A 20,268-nucleotide genomic window follows, 5' to 3' on the forward strand; every position below is an offset into this window, starting at 1 on the left:
TATATAGCCATATAGAATAGATAAATAGATATATAGCCATATAGAATAGATAAATAGATATATAGCCATATAAAATAGATATATAGCCCTATAGAAAAGATATATAGATATATAGCCATATAGAATAGAAATATATAGCCATATAGAATAGATATATAGCCATATAGAATAGAAATATATAGATATATAGCCATATAGAATAGATATATAGCAATATAGAATATATAGATATATAGCCATATAGAATAGATATATAGCCATATAGAATAGATATATATAGATATATAGCCATATAGAATAGATATATAGCCCTATAGAATAGATAAATAGATATATAGCCATATAAAATAGATATATAGCCCTATAGAAAAGATATATAGATATATAGCCATATAGAATAGATATATATAGATATATAGCCATATAGAATAGAAATATATAGCCATATAGAATAGATATATAGCCATATAGAATAGAAATATATAGATATATAGCCATATAGAATAGATATATAGTTATATAGCCATATATAATAGATAAATAGATATATAGCCATATAGAATAGATATATAAATAGATATATAGCCATATAGAATAGATATATATAGATATATAGCCAAAATCTCTATTAGCTCTTTCTGCTCTTCTTTAATGCTTATAAGGGGAGGGTCACATTAGAAAATGAACTTGCACTATGATGCAGACAAGGGCAACTTTCAGTTCAGCCAGTAACCCATAGCAACCACATTTTTATGGGGCATATGTCCTAAAGGTCCCGTTTTCTGCGGGACACTCCCGATTTTGACAGCTCAGCCCATAATCCTGGGGTTGTTTACTGAAATGTCCAGACTTTCTCTTTGATCCCCTGCATTGACTTGAGAAAAAGATTTGTTTCAATAACTTAATTAAAATAATTAGAGAACCCAGAACAGCCAGCAGCTGCACTTGGATACTTTTGTCACAATTTAGGATAAGCAAAGATACAAATGTAACTTTTAAAGGTAAGCAGGTCTCTTGGGAGAACTGAGACTCGCAGCTTAAAGGGAAATTCACTTTCCTTTAGAAATATTGCACTAAAACTCCCAGAAATGTGTTCAAACTTTCAGAACCTGCTAAATTTTGTAAAATGGACATGGTAATTAGGGGGTGGGGCCAGAATGGGTGTGGCCAAAAGAAAATCTCGCTACACTGCACAACATTTTTATCCCTTTTTTCATTATTCAAATGTTGGGAGGCAGTGTCGGACTGGGATGCCGTGGGCCACCAGAAAACCTTATACTTTCAAAACTATTATTCCTCCTCTGCTCACTCAACCTCTATTCTTCCATTATTAAGCCTATTTTTTCCCATAAATAAACAGGGATTGAGCGTGAAATAGGTCAAATGATTAGAAGCAAGAGGACCACTGACACCTTGGCCCACTGGGATTTTTCCTGGTAGCCTGGTGGGCCAGTCCGACACTGTGGGGAGGTACAGTTTGCTAGAGCAGCTAGAATAATGAAATTGTATTGGTTGCCATTGATTATTGAACTAGAACAACCTCTGCCTATGTTAGTACATAAGCCTATAATTTAAATAATACCTATAATTGAAATAATACCTATCATTTTTGTTTACATTACAGCACCCGTACCCTTCAGAAGAACAGAAAAAACAGTTGGCACAAGACACGGGTCTAACTATACTCCAAGTGAACAACTGGTAAGTCATTTCACTGTGTGTGTTAAACCCATGAGTTCTCTGGAGCTTGGCACAAGCAGTATCTAGTGTTTGGTCTCAGTACGGCACAACTGTTGTAAATATTATTATGTTCTAAGTACTTTCATTAGAAATGGTAATTGTAGATAATAGCAGCCTACATGAAATAACAATTCAGAAGCAATATGTTGTGTATATCTATACAATTACAATGGAGCATTACACACATGCATTCTCTGCAGAAGAAACTTTCTGGATTACTGCCTATTACTATGGCCTAGTTCAGTAGGATTTGCAGCCTTCCTTTAACAATTATAGTTCTAAGACATTGTTAAAGGGATCCTGTCATCAGAAAACATGTTTTTTTCAAAACACATCAGTTAATAGTGCTGCTCCAGCAGAATTCTGCACTGAAATCCATTTCTCAAAAGAGCAAAAAGAGCACAAGTCACATGACTGGGGGCAGCTGGGAAACTGACAATATGTCTAGCCCCATGTCAGATTTCAAAAGTAAATATAAAAAAATCAGTTTGCTCTTTTGAGAAATGGATTTCAGTGCAGAATTCTGCTGGAGCAGCACTATTAACTGATTCATTTTGATTTATTTTTTTTTAGATGCTGAGGGTGTACAGATATGGTACCTGTTATCCAGAAAGCTCAGGACCTGGTGTGTTCTGTAATTTGGATCTCCATTAAGTCTGCTAAAAAAATTATTTAAACATTGTTTGACTCCAATAAGGATTAATTATATCTTAGTTGGGATCAAGTACAAAGTACTGTTTTATCATTACACAGAAAAAGGAAATCGTTTTTAAAAATTTGAATTATTTGACTAACTTGTGAGTCTGTGGGAGTTGGATTTACCATAATTCCGAGCTTTCTAGATAATGGGTTTCCAGATAATGGATCCCATCCATAACTGTACAAAGTGAGCCTGTCCTGTAGTTCAAGTCTGGTCAGCCTAAGTTACTTCTGCAAGGCATTTGTCATTACTAAACACCCCTTATATATTCTGAAGAAATAAATAAAGCTTTACAGAGACATTTGTAAGGAATGTCTGGGGAAGTGGTAGAAGAGATCTCTTGCTTGTGCTGTTAAGATTTTCCGTGTGTAAAGGGAACATGAGCAGAACGGTTAATATGCCGTAGTGTTTGCTTTGGCTTAATGCGTGTTAAAGATTCTAGCCGCTCTCTGGTTACATGTACTTATCAGGCCTACAGGATACATTTGGCTTTCTGCGTCCTCTGGATTTACATAACAACTGCATGGTAAATTACGAAAGCGAGTTACAGACACGACGGTTATCTGCTGCTTCAACTTCATTACGAAAAATAACATTTTTGTCAATATAATCCTATGTGATGTACAATGTAGCCCCATTGTGATAAGAGCTTTTCACATTGCTCATGCTATTTAGGGATTAATAACCAAAGGGCGTTATCTGTGAGAGTCAGGCAAGAGCACAACGTTTCATGGAAGGTTATCAGTTTTCTGACCTACGTCGCCTTAGGGAGGTCAGTTTTCTGGTGCCCTGTTAAATAGAGGGCTGGGAATAAAGACATTCACATTCTGTTTGCTGTCTAATCCATGGCTTCTTTACTGCTGTTGTTTAATAGAAAACTGCCCTGATATTTTAAGTAACACTTAGGAGGTTATTTGTTAAAGGGATACTGTCATGGGAAAAAACATTTTTTTTCAAAATGAATCGGTTAATAGTGCTGCTCCCGCAGAATTCTGCACTGAAATCCATTTCTCAAAAGAGCAAACAGATTTTTTTATATTCAATTTTGAAATCTGACATGAGGCATATTGTCAATTTCCCAGCTGCCCCAAGTCATGTGACTTGTGCTCTGATAAACTTCAGTCTCTCTTTACTGCTGTACTGCAAGTTGGACTGATATCACCCCCTCCCTTTCCCCCTCCCTTTCCCCCCCCCAGCAGCCAAACAACAGAACAATGGGAAGGTAACCAGATAGCAGCTCCCTAACACAAGATAACAGCTGCCTGGTAGATCTAAGAACAACACTCAATAGTAAAAACCCATGTCCCACTGAGACACATTCAGTTACATTGAGAAGGAAAAACAGCAGCCTGCCAGAAAGCATTTCTCTCCTAAAGTGCAGGCACAAGTCACATGACCAGGGGCAGCTGGGAAATTGACAAAATGTCTAGCCCCATGTCAGATTTCAAAATTGAATATAAAAAAATCTGTTTGCTCTTTTGAGAAATGGATTTCAGTGCAGAATTCTGCTGGAGCAGCACTATTAACTGATTCATTTTGAAAAAAAAATGTTTTCCGATGACAGGATTCCTTTAAGATGCAATTTTTTCACAGTGTCCATTTTGAATACCTGAAAAAGTTGCGGTAAAAAAAGATATGATTTTTTTTTAACAATTTATTATGCCCCCAAGCTGTTCCAAGTCCGAATCTGAAAATACTCCATCTAAAACCTACCGAATTCATGTAAAAGTTAATGGCAGGTGTCCCCTTCACCATTTCAAGATGTTTTAACCTTTACAAAATGTTTAGGGTTTGACGCTGGTTTTTCCACAAAAATTGAAATTTTTCGGGTGTCAAACTGGAAAACATTCTGGTTTTATGAGCGAAAAACTGAAAAAGTCGTGCTTTTTTTCCATTCCGTTTTTTTTTTACTTTTTTATTGATGAATAAGGGCACATGTGGATTCTAGTTTGGTTGGACTTTTTTATTTAAAAAGTCAGAAAAATTCAGATTTTGATAAATAACCCTCTTACTATTGCAATGCTTGAAATAATTTTTGGTAGATCTTAGAAGAACGTAGAAGTAATATGCTGTTTCAAACTGTTTGTACAACTCTACACACCCTTGAGTATAGTGTTTGCAACTCTACTTCATCTTTTGATCTTGCAATAAAAACACAACACCAAGATGCCATAAAAACAGGTGACTGTCAACAGGGCTTATTCAGTGGTTGGCAAACACATACCCAGTTGTGTTTATAGTGAAGTTATTATGGGATACCACATATCGTGAGAAGTTCCATGACTACTTATGGCTGATGGAACTCCAAAATGACATTGTGCCATTCGGCCACCCTTTGCTTGATGATTGGTTGTACCATTGGACTAAAGCAAACCACCATAATTAGGGCCTTATTTATCAAAGTCCACATTTAACTGACTATTTTAATGAAAAAAGTCCGACCAACCTAAAATCCATAATTGCACCTTATTTATTATTAAAAAATCACGATTTTATTGGATCAGGGACAAACACGAAAAAATAGTGCGAAAATTTGAACTGCTGCAGACTTTTGCCTGAAAAGTCAGAATTTTTTAGATTTTTGTTCAAAAAGCCTGGAATAGTTGGATTTTTGGGCTAATTCCAGTGCAGAACACTTCCAAATACTGTAGGGACCTCTCCGATTGACTTATATACAACCTCAGCAGATCTGAGATGCAGAATTTTCGGCTTCGGACTTTTCCATCCTTGGGTTTTTTTCCACTAAAAGTTCGGATTATATAGTAATGACATTTTTCAAGTTTTTGTCATTCAGACTTTAAAAAATAATCCCCTTAGTGTGAATATTTTAATTTGTTAATATAGAAACACCACCGCACAATATTACCAGATACCCACTAGGGCTCATTTATAAACATTGGGCAAATTTGCTCCTGGGCAGTAACCCATAGCAACCAATCAGTGATTAGCTTTTTTCAGCCAGCTGCAGGTTGAAAACTGAAAGCAATCATCTGATTGGTTGCCATGAGTTATAAATGAACCCCAGTTGAGTAGTTCAGTAGTTAAAGTCAGTACAAACACTTATTTTCCCCTGTGAATTCCATTTGCCCATATTATGTTTTCAATCCGTATGTAGTGATGTAGAAAAGTTTTTATTTCCACTCTCCCTTTTCTACTGTGTTTGCTGAACGTGCCTAAAATCTTGAGATTTTAATGGATTTCAGAATAAATACCTTGGACAACATGATTTGCTCCAGGGAACAGCGAACAATTGTTTTTTGATTTATTGTGTTTTTTTTCTTCATCTCCGGAAAGCAATAACTTTTATAAATAATTTTTTGCTTTCCCGTCAAAGATTCTGCCTAACTTGTTAACACACATGTACATTTTTCTATTATTCATGACGAGCCGGTGTAAATGACTGTTGCAGAGATGAAGTAAAATGCTGAAGGGCAGCCCGGGTGCAGATCAGTCATGAATTATTGGCAGCAGCGCAGCTTGTGGGAATACATGAAATGTGTAGAAAAACAGAAACTCATGTCTAATAGGATGGTCTTTAACAATGACTGGGAATATTCAATATTTGTATAAATGTTCCAACTGAAACGGCACCAATTAAACACTAGTAGCTGTTTTAGTCCTACTGTTGCAGCTGCATTTACAACGGTTTCCATCCAGTTTAATAACCTCAAATACCAGATTAGATCCGATATTTATCCCACAAGTTACTCTCATGTTAACGTATCATGCAGGTTTGAGTAGGGCCTCTTCCACCAGTTAATGGACAGGTTATCTGATAATATCGTAGTGGTTTGTTTCAGTGTGTAACTGCACTGTAGAGCATATTGGCCCTTTCTAAAACAAGAAATATTCTACATCTATATCCAACAACCGACGGACAGTCTGTTACTCTTAGGCAGTGATCCCCAACCAGTAGCTCGTGAGTAACATGTTGCTCTCCAACCCCTTGGATGTTGCTCCCAGTGGCCTCAAAGCAGGGGCTTATTTTTGAATTCAAGGCTTGGGGGCAAGTTTTGGTTGTATAAAAACCAGATGTACTGTCAGACAGAGCCTCAATATAGGATGTCAATACACATAGGGGCTACGAAATGGCCAATTACAGCCCTTATTTGGCACCCCAAGAACATTTTTCATGCTATTGTTGCTCCCCAACTCCTTTTACTTCTGAATGTTGCCCACGGTTCAAAAGGTTGGGGATCCCTGCTCTTAGGTATTTCTTGCCAGTTTTTACAATAAGCAGATCAGTTGCGTAGATTAGTATCTCCAGTGCTTTTCATATTTGCCTTGTGTAGAAAGTGTATACAGTATTTTGTGCGAGCACACGGACATCTGTGTCTTTGTCATGTACATGTGTGTAGCCATATTGGGGTTTGGATAGGCAGAATGTCCGAGCTGATGAATTCTATTTGCTTGGTTCGTATCCTTAGCAGCTAACAACACTTTCTTTGTTTGCAATATGTTCCAATATTACCCAAATATGTCACCCTCCGCTTGCCTTTATTGAATCATCTCATTCCATAAGAAAATGATTATAATCTTAAACTGGCTGTTTGTTGTTTTGTAAGTACTAGAAGTACTCAACTGTTAAATAGCAGGAATTATTTAAAACCTTGTAAAAAATAGTAGAAAGGTAGACAGGCAAAATATAGAGATGATGGATAGATACATCTATTACGGAGATTTTTATTTCATATTTTCTCTTTACCTAGACATCTTTCAGCTCCTAAATGGGCCATATTGGCTGGTAAGCAAGTGGAGTCCTTTTCATAATAAGCTTTTGTTGTGTCAGATAATTAAGGCTTAGGGCATATGGGATGTTTGGCTGCCATATGTTCCACAGCTCATACAGTGGGAATTATCAGACATTGCCCACGGACAGCAGTTTTTAAATGATAACCAAGAAAGTTGGTGTCTGTTACCATACACCAGTGGTTGACTAACCTTTTTGGTTAAAATTTCCCTTGGAGGTCAAATCTTTGATAAGCCCTCTTTTAGCTCATGACAAAGTGACAAATATATGAAAATATTCATTCATTCAATATCAGCCATTCAACCAGAGTTCCAGCAATATTTAGTATGATTAATAAGTATTTACCTCCAAAGCCCCCTCTTTTTGACCTTGAGGCTAAGTGTCAAGGATTAGGTAGGGGGCGCTGTGGAGGTTGATGAGGAAGGTGAGTCCTTTAGGCAAGAGCTGGCTGAACCCACGGGACAGAGACACGAAAAGGGCAGAAACAGGGTGACGAGGGCGAAGAGTCAGGACAGGAACAGACTGGATGGAGCAGGAGTGGATCAGGAACAGACTGGGTGAGACAGGATGGTGCAGGCGTAGATCGGATCAAACTGGGGATAGGATGCAGAAGGAGACTGGAGCAGAAGGACAGAAGAGTGGGAGGACTGCAGAGTGAAAGGACTGGAGATCAAGAGGACTGGGTATAAGACAGGTTAGGTACAAGACAGAATAGGAATCAGGAACAGGCAAGGCAAGGTTGGTTCAAGGTCAAGACAGGGAAAGGTACCAGGTAGGGTAAGCAAGGCAAGGCAAGACAAAGCAAGGCAGGGAAAGACAAGGCAGATCAGGGCAAGGTAGAATCAAGGGAAAAGGGCTAGTGCTGGAACCCTTAGCTGGGGATGATGCCACACTGCTAGTTTGGGAACCAATGCTCAGGCAAGGAGTGTTTTGAGGGCTGGCTTTAAATAGGGCAGAGTCAGCCCTGATTGAAACCCAAAGGTCCCTGGCTTGAATCCCAACAGAGCCTGACACTAAGCTTCCAAGAGTATCCAGAAGAGCAAGTAGACATTGGGGCTCATTTATCAACACTGGGCAAATTTGCTCATGAGCTGTTACCTATAGCAACCAATCAGTGATTAGCTTTTTAAAGCCAGCTGCAAGAAGAACAATGAATGCAGCAAACGTATTGGTTGCTAAAGTTAACAGCCCATGGGCAAATTTACGCAGTGTTGATAAATGAGCCCCATTCTCTCCAAAATTCACATTAACTGGCCTTCAGGATGGGTCCCCTGTATGACTACTATCATAGACCAATAGTTTTTTATTCATAATTTCACAGAAACATTAAAAAAATAGTACAGCCATAAATACAGCCCTGTTCATATTTGAAACCTTTTGCAAACTTTGTATCCGAGGCAAACAATGTATTTCAACAGATAAACAGACGGAATATTCTGCGCAGTATGGGTTAAGCTTCCATTTATAGTTAATCAAGATTGTTCAAGTGGAAACTAGCGAGATATGCAGTTTGTAGGAAGTAGGTTACATCTTCATGTTCTGATAAAGGCAGGGTTTTTGTTCTTGGATCACTATTTCCCAGCTAGCTCAGCACTGGCTTTGGCTTATGATTCTGTACCTTGCAAGGCTGATCATTTCTACTCACGTAGCACCAAACCAAATAGACAACACATGAACTTCTACGAGAATATGCGATTAGTCTATTTTCTCTTTGTGTTTTCAAAGGTTTTTGAGCAGAAACAATGTGAACAGTTGAGACTCTCTATACAAGTCGGGTTCTGGTCTGTTCTTGTTAAATCTCCCTAAGTGTGTTTACATAAAGTTTGACTTTCTGGTATTTCATTGCTTGCTCAGACCTGATCCACATCTCTTTTGAGTCAACAGAGGGCAATAATACTGCAGAGTAATTAAGCGCAGAGAAAGAAGCACCAACAAAGTGCCCTTGGAGACCTCCTCGTCCTTACATCATATAGTTGCTCCGGGCTGAGCCGCAACAAAACAAGATGTATCCTGAGGCATTAAAAAGTCAGCCTGAAATATTTAAAATGGGGCAAATGTTGCCTCCTCGTTGGATAAAACAATTTTCTCTTCTTAAAAAATGAAACAGAGCCAGAGGCATAAGGGAAGAAAGTGTATCTGAAGGGATATGCTGAACTGAAACCTGTGTGTTTAAATGATGTATGGCTTTCTGGATCAGCATTAAAGGCTTAAAGATTCCTTTCGCTTGAAACTGAGGCAGCAGCACACTTTTAAAATGAAATCTGGGTCATTTAAAGGGATACTGTCATGGGAAAACATATTTTTCAAAACACATCAGTTAATAGTGCTGCTCCAGCAGAATTCTGCACTGAAATCCATTTCTCAAAAGAGCAAACTGATTTTTTTATATTTGATTTTGAAATCTGACATGGGGCTAGACATATTGTCAGTTTCCCAGCTACCCCCAGTCATGTGCCTTGTGCTCTGATAAACTTCAGTCACTCTTTACTGCTGTACTGCAAGTTGAAGTGATATCACCCCCTCCCTTCCCCCCCCCCAGCAGCCAAACAAAAGAACAATGGGAAGGTAACCAGATAGCAGCTCCCTAACACAAGATAACAGCTGCCTGGTAGATCTAAAAACAACACTCAATAGTAAAAGCCAAGTACCACTGAGACACATTCAGTTACATTGAGTAGGAGAAATAACAGCCTGCCAGAAAGTAGTTCCATCCCAAAGTTCAGGCACAAGTCACATGACTGGGGGCAGCTGGGAAACTGACAATATGTCTAGCCCCATGTCAGATTTCAAAATTGAATATAAAAAAATCTGTTTGCTCTTTTGAGAATTGGATTTCAGTGCAGAATTCTGCTGGAGCAGCACTATTAACTGATGTGTTTTGAAAAAAATATGTATCCCTTTAACAGTTTCACTAATATTTTATAAACCACAATGGTGTCTTTGATAGACTTTCAGTCTAATTTGCCTTGTTAAATACTTGGTTCCTAGGTCATCTTGTACTAATCAAGCACTTCATATTTAAAAAAAAAAAAATCAAAAAAATGTTAGAAATTTTGCTTCAAGCTGTTTCGCGCTGAGTCCTTTGAGTGAATGTGAAAAGATGCTGATAGATGCAGAAAGAATGTGAATCGACTGAATGGAAGAGGATGTTGTGAACTTGTGACCAGCATTCAGAGAAATTTGTTATTTTTAGGTGGTAAGGGATTGTTTAGGAAAAAAAAGCACTACCTTCAGGTAATAAACGTAGGAATCTAGTGTACTGGAAACCTTTTAAGGAAATTGGCACAGATCCTTCTTTCTGTCATGTGGGCTACGGGCCAGCAATGGTGATTGGCTATCTGTCACTCTTTCTGCAGAAGCGAATCACTGACAAGAATGAGGTAATGGGAGCCTGACTCTTACAGGCAAATTTATCAAAGGTCGAGGTGAATATTCGAATGAAAAAAATTCAAATTTCGAGCTATTTTTAGTGTACTTCGACTAGGGAATAGTCCAAATTCGATTCGAATTTGAAAAAGATTTGAAAATTCGAATATCGAAATTTATCATGTACTGTCTCTTTAAAAATTCGCCTTCGACCATTCGCCATCTAAAACCTGCCAAATTGCTGTTTTAGGTTATGGCGGACCTCCTAGAACCTATTTGGAGTCAATTGCTGGACTTTGAAAAATCAAAGGTTTTTTTGGGAAAAACTTTGAATCGAATTCAATCTAATGCACAATTCCTTTGATTCGAATTTGGCCGGATATGGACCTATTCAAATGAAAACGGACCTATTCGACCAAAAAAAAACTTCGAATGAATTTCGGTGGGTCTTTTTGAATTCGAATTTTGACGTTTTTTCAATTCGAAATTCGACCCTTGATAAATATGCCCCGTAAACTTTGGCACATTTTTCCTCTTTCTTTCTTATATATCTTAGTTTGGATCAAATACAAAATACTGTTTTATTATTACAGAGAAAAGGGAAATCATTTTTAAATATTTGGATTATTTGGATAAAATGGAAGACAACCTTTCTGTAATTCTAAGCTTTCTGGTTAACGGGTCGCCAGATAAATGATCCCATACCTCTGTATACATGTATATATATGTGTGTGTATAAGACTGACGTTTCAGCCTACCCTGAGGCCCTTTCTTAAACGATAGATAGATAGATAGATAGATAGATAGTTCAAAAGGACCCGCACTCCAATATTAGTGAAACATCAGTGTTTATTCTTCAAGTTTGAAGAATAAACACTGATATTTCACTAATTTTGGAGTGCGGGTCCTTTTGAACTATACATAATGCTTTGACCCTGTACCCTCATCAACGGAGTTTAGAGTGCATACGTTTGATCTCATATATATATATATATATATATATATATATATATATCTATATATATTTTTAGCCAAGGAGTTGCTATGCCTTTATAAAAAAAAATCCTGCTCAGCATATGACAGGCTTGAAAGAATTTATAGTGAAAACTTTTTGAAATGTTGCTATTTCTTGTATAATAGCGAGCTAGGTTGTTTAACCCTTTGCCTGCCAAGCACGTACGGCGTACGTGCTGGCAGGCAAATGCTCAGGCTGCCAAGAACGTACATTGTACGTTCTTTGGCAGCTGAGCGCTCTCTCTGCTTCGGCGGCTTTTGCCGCCTCCGCAGAGAGTGGGGAGAGAAGACAGCCCCCTAGGCAACGAGGCTGGGGGGCTGTCAAGTCGGATCAGCGACTCGATTGTCGCAGATCCGACTTCAAAGTAGCAGACGCATCGCATGGAGCGTCTGCTACTACACTCACCTTCTTCCTGCCTGCAGAGCCGCCCACGCACTTCCTGCTGCGCAGCAACTCTGCAGACACGCTGCCAGGACTCCTCCAAAGAAGACAGCGATTCTCCTGCTCCAAAAACGGTAAGTGCACGTTTTTTTTACACACTTACCTGCACCTACACATACTTACAGTACATTTATGCATTTTAGTAAAGATTGGAATTTTTTTAAATTTTTTTTTTTAATTTTAGCACACTTGGTCCCTTTTGTACAGTTATTTACACTTATTTACACTTATTTACATGTATTTGCACACTCAGATAACTTTTATTAGTGCACAAATATGTATACACAAACAGGTGTTTTTTTTTTTTTTTACGAATTCATTATACTGTTATCTTTTGTTTTTTTTGCCTAAAAACGTGTTATTTTGGCAGCGTGACTATTGGATAATCGATTTCGGCCACTAATTACGCTGTCAGAACAATTATTTTGTTATTTCATTGATTTACGCTATTTTTGTGGTTTTATTGCAATTTTATCCCTGCATTATTGTTCCCTATGTATCTTTAGTATCGTTTTGCTGTTTGGTGCTTTGGTATAGAAAGATAGATTTTACTTAGTTTGATCCGCCAAAATATGTGCTTTCCAAAAATATATGGGTTTCTGGGGGTCTTTTTACAGTTTGGGGGTCTTACGGCACATAACGTACAGTTAGGGTTCTCTTTTCTGCAGCTTAGTTGGCTAGCGTGAAAATTCATAGTTACGTTTTTCATTTGGGGTCCATACACAACACATACTTTGGTAAATCTATACATATTGGGCATCAAACTATTTATTAGACCTCTGACGTCCATATTTAGAGAGATTTTTCTTTGTACGTAAAACATTGTGTCCGATAAATGCGGCAAACTGCAACATTTTTAGGCGATTTTCAGAAATGTTGTAAAAACCTATATGTTTAGAAAAGCTTTGCAGTTTGGTAGTTTCGTGTAGAAAGACGTCGTTATCTTTGTTGGAATCGGCAGAATGTGTACTTTCCAAAAATGTATGGTTTTGGGGGGTCATTGCTGTTAGGAGGGTCTTGAGGCAAATAATATGAAGTCAAGGGTCTATGTTCACAGAAGGCAAATCGGCAGCGGAGAAAACTCATATTCACTATTTTTATTTGGGGTCCGCACATGCCAGCTGCCTTGGTATATCTATGCATATTGGGCATCAAACTGTTCAGTAGACCCTTGGCATCAATATTTATGGTGTTTTACAATTGTATGTAAGAAATTGGGTGAGATAAATGCGGCCAATTGCAATATTTTTAGGCGATTTTCAGAAATGTAAAAACAGTTGCTTTTATCGCCAAATTTAGGAAAGGCTTGCGACTTGGTACTTTGGAGTACAAAGACATGCATACCCAATTTGGATTCGCAGGAATGTGTACTTTCCAAAAATATATGGTTTTATGGGGTGAACGCACTTTTTTCTACCTTTGCCCCCCCAAAACAATGTAAATGTGTTGATTTTGCAGTACCTGAAATGACAGACCATATGGGGGTCTTTGTTTTGGGGCCCCTATACGCCACGTGCTTGGGTACACCTATACATATTGGGCATCAAACTGTTCAGAGGACCCCAGGCTTTCATATTTGGGGTGATTTGTCTTGATACCTAAAAGTATGTGGGTAATACAATGCTGCAGGGTCGAAATTTTGAAGTCATTTTTGGAAATGTCCCCAAAATCACCAAATTTAGGAATGGTTTGCGGCTTGGTACTTTGGAGTACAAAGACATGCATACCCAATTTAGATCCGTGGGAATGTGTACTTTCCGAAAATATATGGTTTTCTGGGGTGAACTTACTTTTTTCTACATTTGCCCCCCTCAAAACAATGTAAATGTGTTGATTTTGCAGTACCTGAAATGACAGACCATATGGGGGGTCTTCGTTTTGGGGCCCCTATACGCCACGTGCTTGGGTACACCTATACATATTGGGCATCAAACTGTTCAGAGGACCCCAGGCTTTCATATTTGGGGTGATTTGTCTTGATACCTAAAAGTATGTGGGTAATACGATGCTGCAGGGTCGAAATTTTGAAGTCATTTTTGGAAATGTCCCCAAAATCACCAAATTTAGGAATGGTTTGCGGCTTGGTACTTTGGAGTACAAAGACATGCATACCCAATTTAGATCCGTAGGAATGTGTACTTTCCGAAAATATATGGTTTTCTGGGGTGAACTTACTTTTTTCTACATTTGCCCCCCTCAAAACAATGTAAATGTGTTGATTTTGCAGTACCTGAAATGACAGACCATATGGGGGTCTTCGTTTTGGGGCCCCTATACGCCACGTGCTTGGGTACACCTATACATATTGGGCATCAAACTGTTCAGAGGACCCAGGCTTTCATATTTGGGGTGATTTGTCTTGATACCTAAAAGTATGTGGGTAATACGATGCTGCAGGGTCGAAATTTTGAAGTCATTTTTGGAAATGTCCCCAAAATCACCAAATTTAGGAATGGTTTGCGGCTTGGTACTTTGTAGTAGAAAGACATGCATACCCAATTTAGATTCGTGGGAATGTGTACTTTCCGAAAATATATGGTTTTCTGGGGTGAACTTACTTTTTGCTACCTTTGCCCCCCCCAAAACGATGTAAATGTGTTGATTTTGCAGTACCTGAAATGACAGAACATACAAGGGGGGGTCTTCCTTTTAGGGCCCCTATATGCCACGTGCTTGGGTACACCTATACATATTGGGCATCAAACTGTTCAGAGGACCCTAGGCTTTCATATTTGGGATGATTTCTCTTGATACCTAAAAGTATGTGGGTAATACGATGCTGCAGAGTAGATATTTTGAGGTGATTTTTGGAAATGTCACCTAAATCACCAAATTTAGGAATGATTTGCGGCTTGGTACTTTGGCGTAGAAAGACATGCATACCCAATTTGGATTCGTTGGAATGTGTACTTTCCGAAAATATATGGTTTTCTGGGGTGAACTTACTGTTTTCTACTTTTGCCCCCCCCAAATCGATGTAAATGTGTTGATTTTGCAGTACCTGAAATGACAGACTATATGGGGGTCTTCCTTTTGGGGCCCCTGTATGCCACGTGCTTGGGTACACCTATACATATCGGGCATCAAACTGTTCAGAGGACCCTAGGCTTTCATATTTGGGGTGATTTGTCTTGATACCTAAAAGTATGTGGGTAATACGATGCTGCAGGGTAGATATTTTGAGGTGATTTTTGGAAATGTCACCTAAAGCACCAAATTTAGGAATGGTTTGCGGCTTGGTACTTTGGCGTAGAAAGACATGCATACCCAATTTGGATTCGTTGGAATGTGTACTTTCCGAAAATATATGGTTTTCTGGGGTGAACTTACTGTTTTCTACTTTTGCCCCCCCAAATCGATGTAAATGTGTTGATTTTGCAGTACCTGAAATGACAGACTATATGGGGGTCTTCATTTTAGGGCCCCTATATGCCACATGCTTGGGTACACCTATACATATTGGGCATCAAACTGTTCAGAGGACCCTAGGCTTTCATATTTGGGGTGATTTGTCTTGATACCTAAAAGTATGTGTGTAATACGATGCTGCAGGGTAGATATTTTGAGGTGATTTTTGGAAATGTCACCTAAATCACCAAATTTAGGAATGATTTGCGGCTTGGTACTTTGGCGTAGAAAGACATGCATACCCAATTTGGATTCGTTGGAATGTGTACTTTCCGAAAATATATGGTTTTCTGGGGTGAACTTACTGTTTTCTACTTTTGCCCCCCCCAAATCGATGTAAATGTGTTGATTTTGCAGTACCTGAAATGACAGACTATATGGGGGTCTTCCTTTTGGGGCCCCTGTATGCCACGTGCTTGGGTACACCTATACATATCGGGCATCAAACTGTTCAGAGGACCCTAGGCTTTCATATTTGGGGTGATTTGTCTTGATACCTAAAAGTATGTGGGTAATACGATGCTGCAGGGTAGATATTTTGAGGTGATTTTTGGAAATGTCACCTAAAGCACCAAATTTAGGAATGGTTTGCGGCTTGGTACTTTGGCGTAGAAAGACATGCATACCCAATTTGGATTCGTTGGAATGTGTACTTTCCGAAAATATATGGTTTTCTGGGGTGAACTTACTGTTTTCTACTTTTGCCCCCCCCCTAACGATGTAAATGTGTTGATTTTGCAGTACCTGAAATGACAGACTATATGGGGGTCTTCCTTTTGGGGCCCCTGTATGCCACGTGCTTGGGTACACCTATACATATTGGGCATCAAACTGTTCAGAGGACCCTAGGCTTTCATATTTGGGGTGATTTCTCTTGATACCTAAAAGTATGTGGGTAATACGATGCTGCAGGGTAGATATTTTGAGGTGATTTTTGGAAATGTCACCAAAATCACCAAATTTAGGAATGATTTGCGGCTTGGTACTTTGGCGTAGAAAGACATGCATACCCAATTTGAATTCGTGGGAATGTGTACTTTCCGAAAATATATGGTTTTCTGGGGTGAACTTACTGTTTTCTACTTTTGCCCCCCCAAAACAATGTAAATGTGTTGATTTTGCAGTACCTGAAATGTCAGACTATATGGGGGTCTTCCTTTTAGGGCCCCTATATGCCACATGCTTGGGTACACCTATACATATTGGGCATCAAACTGTTCAGAGGACCCTAGGCTTTCATATTTGGGGTGATTTGTCTTGATACCTAAAAGTATGTGGGTAATACGATGCTGCAGAGTAGATATTTTGAGGTGATTTTTGGAAATGTCACCTAAATCACCAAATTTAGGAATGATTTGCGGCTTGGTACTTTGGAGTACAAAGACATGCATACCCAATTTAGATTCAGGGGAATGTGTACTTTCCGAAAATATATGGTTTTCTGGGGTGAACGTACTGTTTTCTACCTTTGCCGCCCCCCAAAACGATGTAAATGTGTTGATTTTGGCAGTATCTGAAATTACAGAACAAACGGGGGGTCTTCCTTTTGGGGCCTCCTATGCCACGTGCTTGGGTACACCTATACATATTGGGCATCAAACTGTTCAGTGGACCCAGGATTTTATATTTGGGGTGTTTTACATTGATACCTAATGATGTGTGGGAGATATGTTGCTGTAGAGTGGAAGCTTTGAGGTCATTTTTCAAAAAATTCACCAATTTCTATAAAACACTATAACTTTAGGAAACAATTGCAACTTGGTGGTTTGGAGTACAAAGATATTTCTACCCATTTTTGATTCACCAGAATCTGTTCTTTCTAGTAATGGGTAGTTTTCTTGGGTAAACCTACTGTTAGTGGAATGTTTGGCCTTGAAATCAAAAGTATGCCGTTTGGGGAGTGTTGCTTTGGAAATTTGGTTGTGTACTGCTTGTAGATTTTGAGCTATACAAGTGAGAAATCTCCATAAAACTATATATATTTGGTATTGTCGCGTTCAGGAGACATAGACCTTTCTAAATCAGCTGTGTTCTCGTACGTAAAATGAATGAAGTTTCTGATATATGTGATTGTTCTTCGTGCAACATGATTTTTTTCATTTTATTTGACACTTAGAATCCAATATTTTTTTAGAGAAGTAGAATTACACCAAAATTCTTGCATATTGTGAAAGTTCAGGTTGTCCTGAAAAAAACAATATATTGTTTTCCTGGGTTAACTAAAAGACCACCCCAGGAAAGGCCCTTAAAGTGAAAGAGTGCAAAATATCTAAAAACTGCTTGGCAGTAGATGTTCGCATCTAGGACAAAACGGCTGGCAGGGAAAGGGTTAAAGGGATACTGTCATGGGAAAAAACATTTTTTTCAAAATAAATCAGTTAATAGTGCTGCTCCAGCAGAATTCTGCAGTGAAATCCATTTTTTAAAAGAGCAAACGGATTTTTTTATATTCAATTTTGAAATCTGACATGGGGCTAGACATATTGTCAATTTACCAGCTGCCCAAAGTCATGTGACTTGTGCTCTGATAAACTTCAATCACTCTTTACTGCTGTACTGCAAGTTAGACTGATATCACCCCCCTCCCTTTCCCCCCCCCAGCAGCCAAACAAAAGAACAATGGGAAGGTAACCAGATAGCAGCTCCCTAACACAAGATAACAGCTGCCTGGTAGATCTAAGAACAACACTCAATAGTAAAATCCAGGTCCCACTGAGACACATTCAGTTACACTGAGAAGGAAAAACAGCAGCCTGCCAGAAAGCATTTCTCTCCTAAAGTGCAGGCACAAGTCACATGACCAGGGGCAGCTGGGAAATTGACAATATGTCTAGCCCCATGTCAGATTTCAAAATTGAATATAAAAAAATCGGTTTGCTCTTTCGAGAAATGGATTTCAGTGCAGAATTCTGCTGGAGCAGCGCTATTAATGGATTCATTTTGGAAAAAATCTTTTCCCATGACAGTATCCCTTTAACACACTGGCGAAGCCTAACTTGGAAACTTGTGCGTGAAACAGACAGAAGGTAAAGCTGAATGTGTCTTCTCTATTGTCCTCAGATCATGACATTTTTCAGCTAATTGATCATTTTTACCCACAGTGTTTTTTTCGTACTTCAGCAGTGGAAAAGCTCTGACGTAGCTCTGTTTTTGTTACATGGTACAAATTTTTCATTACACCTTGAGGAGTAAAAACTGAGCTTAAAGGAAAATCTACTGATTCGTATGATTGATGGTCTTGCTGTGATTTGAGTCAATTCCAATATTATGTTTCTGGAGTAGGTGCTTAGTGAACCATGCACGCGGCCTCTCCTTTTTTACTTGATGAATAAAGTAATTCTGTTTCTAATTCCCTTTCTTCTTCAACGTGAGGGAGCGTCAGAGAGTATTGAAGGTGCCAAATATTAATTTACAAGTTTTGGCTTGAGTTAGTTACGAGGAAGAAAGACCAAAGTAACATGTGCTGGATCCATGGTGCCCTTTATGGCATAGCTGCCTGCTGTTTGTCTTTGAGAGAATTATTATACAACAATATATGGGGAAAGCCTGGATCTATGGCAGACCTGTGGCTTTTAGGACCCACAAAATGGAACCATCTTTAGGTGCTTGCGTGGAATCATTTTGGTTGTTAATCACATGCGTGTGCCATGTGTCCATGGGTGATTCTAAGGTAGGATAGAATGGAGACAATTCAATCACTTTGAAAACAAGAAAGGAAAACATTTTAACTCAACTTTTAAGGGCAGTGGCACACAGGGAGATTAGTCGTCCACGATTTTTAAAAGAGAGATTTGGCGACTAATCATTCGGTTTGTCTTCCAAATGAGAATAATGTAAATCGCCATCGTCAAAACATACGAGACTGCTTTTAATCTCATGTCGTTTCAAAACGCTCAGAGACCCTTTTCTGAGAGACTTCCATTACCAAGTATTGACATCTACCGAAGGAAAACACACTGGGGGATTAGTAGCCACGATTCTATGTAAATTCCAGGCATTAATGCTATACGTCATTTCCTGGGCTGTGGTTTTGAATTGTTCTGTCCCAGCATCTTGGGGTCCATTCACCTTTCATAAGAAAAACACGCAGAAGAAACCACACGTACGAAAACACGCCAAGGAAATCAGAGAAAATTTCGACTAAAATGCCATTTCTGAAGCATTTTTTCGATACTGATCGACTTATTAATCTTGTGGGAGGAGAAAAGTAGCGTGTGGCATCATGGGGAGTAAATCGCTTGGGAGCTGAAATCACATGAAATATTTGCTTCGCTATAGACGCACGACTTGTCGATGAAACGCAAAAAAAAGAATTGAAGGTGACTTATCTCCCCGTGTGGCACTGCCCTAAGGGGGTTTATTTATTGTGTGCATGATTTTGTCATTCAATAGTATTCACACCAGAATATTTTGTATTTTTATTTTGAGTTGCCGTTAATGTCAGAGTTTTAAGACTATTCGATTTTATTCAATTCTATTGGAGTTAATATTAGAGCCCATCTGAAGCAGTGAGAGAATGAGACAACCAGGAGGCGTCAGCAGGTCAGAACACTATTCCGTGATGTATCATAAAACGTAGCCTTCCCTGTTAGTTCCAATATTCACAACCAGACAGCACTTAACATATTAACAGCTTCCAACTGAAATAATGCCAAAATACCTCATATACAACAGGTCCATTTGTGGTAACAGACTTGCAAATGATGCTCTTATTGTCATGTTGGTGTAACGGAGAGGCACTTATGTCTGTGTACTTATTACTGTAACGCTGTAATATTTGGCAGCAGCAAAAAAAGATATTTCACTAAGATTTTCCTTTTTTTCTCATACACACCCACTCATTTGATT

At 38.7% G+C, this 20,268-nt stretch overlaps 1 protein-coding gene across 3 annotated transcripts in view; it reads left to right on the plus strand.

Annotated features, from left to right (window-relative positions):
• The window catches only part of meis1.S (Meis homeobox 1 S homeolog), a 172,167-nt gene that overhangs the window by 138,134 nt on the left and 13,765 nt on the right, over positions 1 to 20,268 (plus strand). For all 3 annotated transcript variants that reach the window (XM_041563964.1, XM_041563965.1, NM_001090635.1), the window contains 1 exon segment: positions 1,625 to 1,701. In XM_041563964.1, coding sequence (XP_041419898.1) covers positions 1,625 to 1,701 — 77 coding nt within the window.

Source organism: Xenopus laevis, chromosome 5S, assembly GCF_017654675.1.
Source record: "Xenopus laevis strain J_2021 chromosome 5S, Xenopus_laevis_v10.1, whole genome shotgun sequence".
NCBI classification, from domain to species: domain Eukaryota; kingdom Metazoa; phylum Chordata; class Amphibia; order Anura; family Pipidae; genus Xenopus; species Xenopus laevis.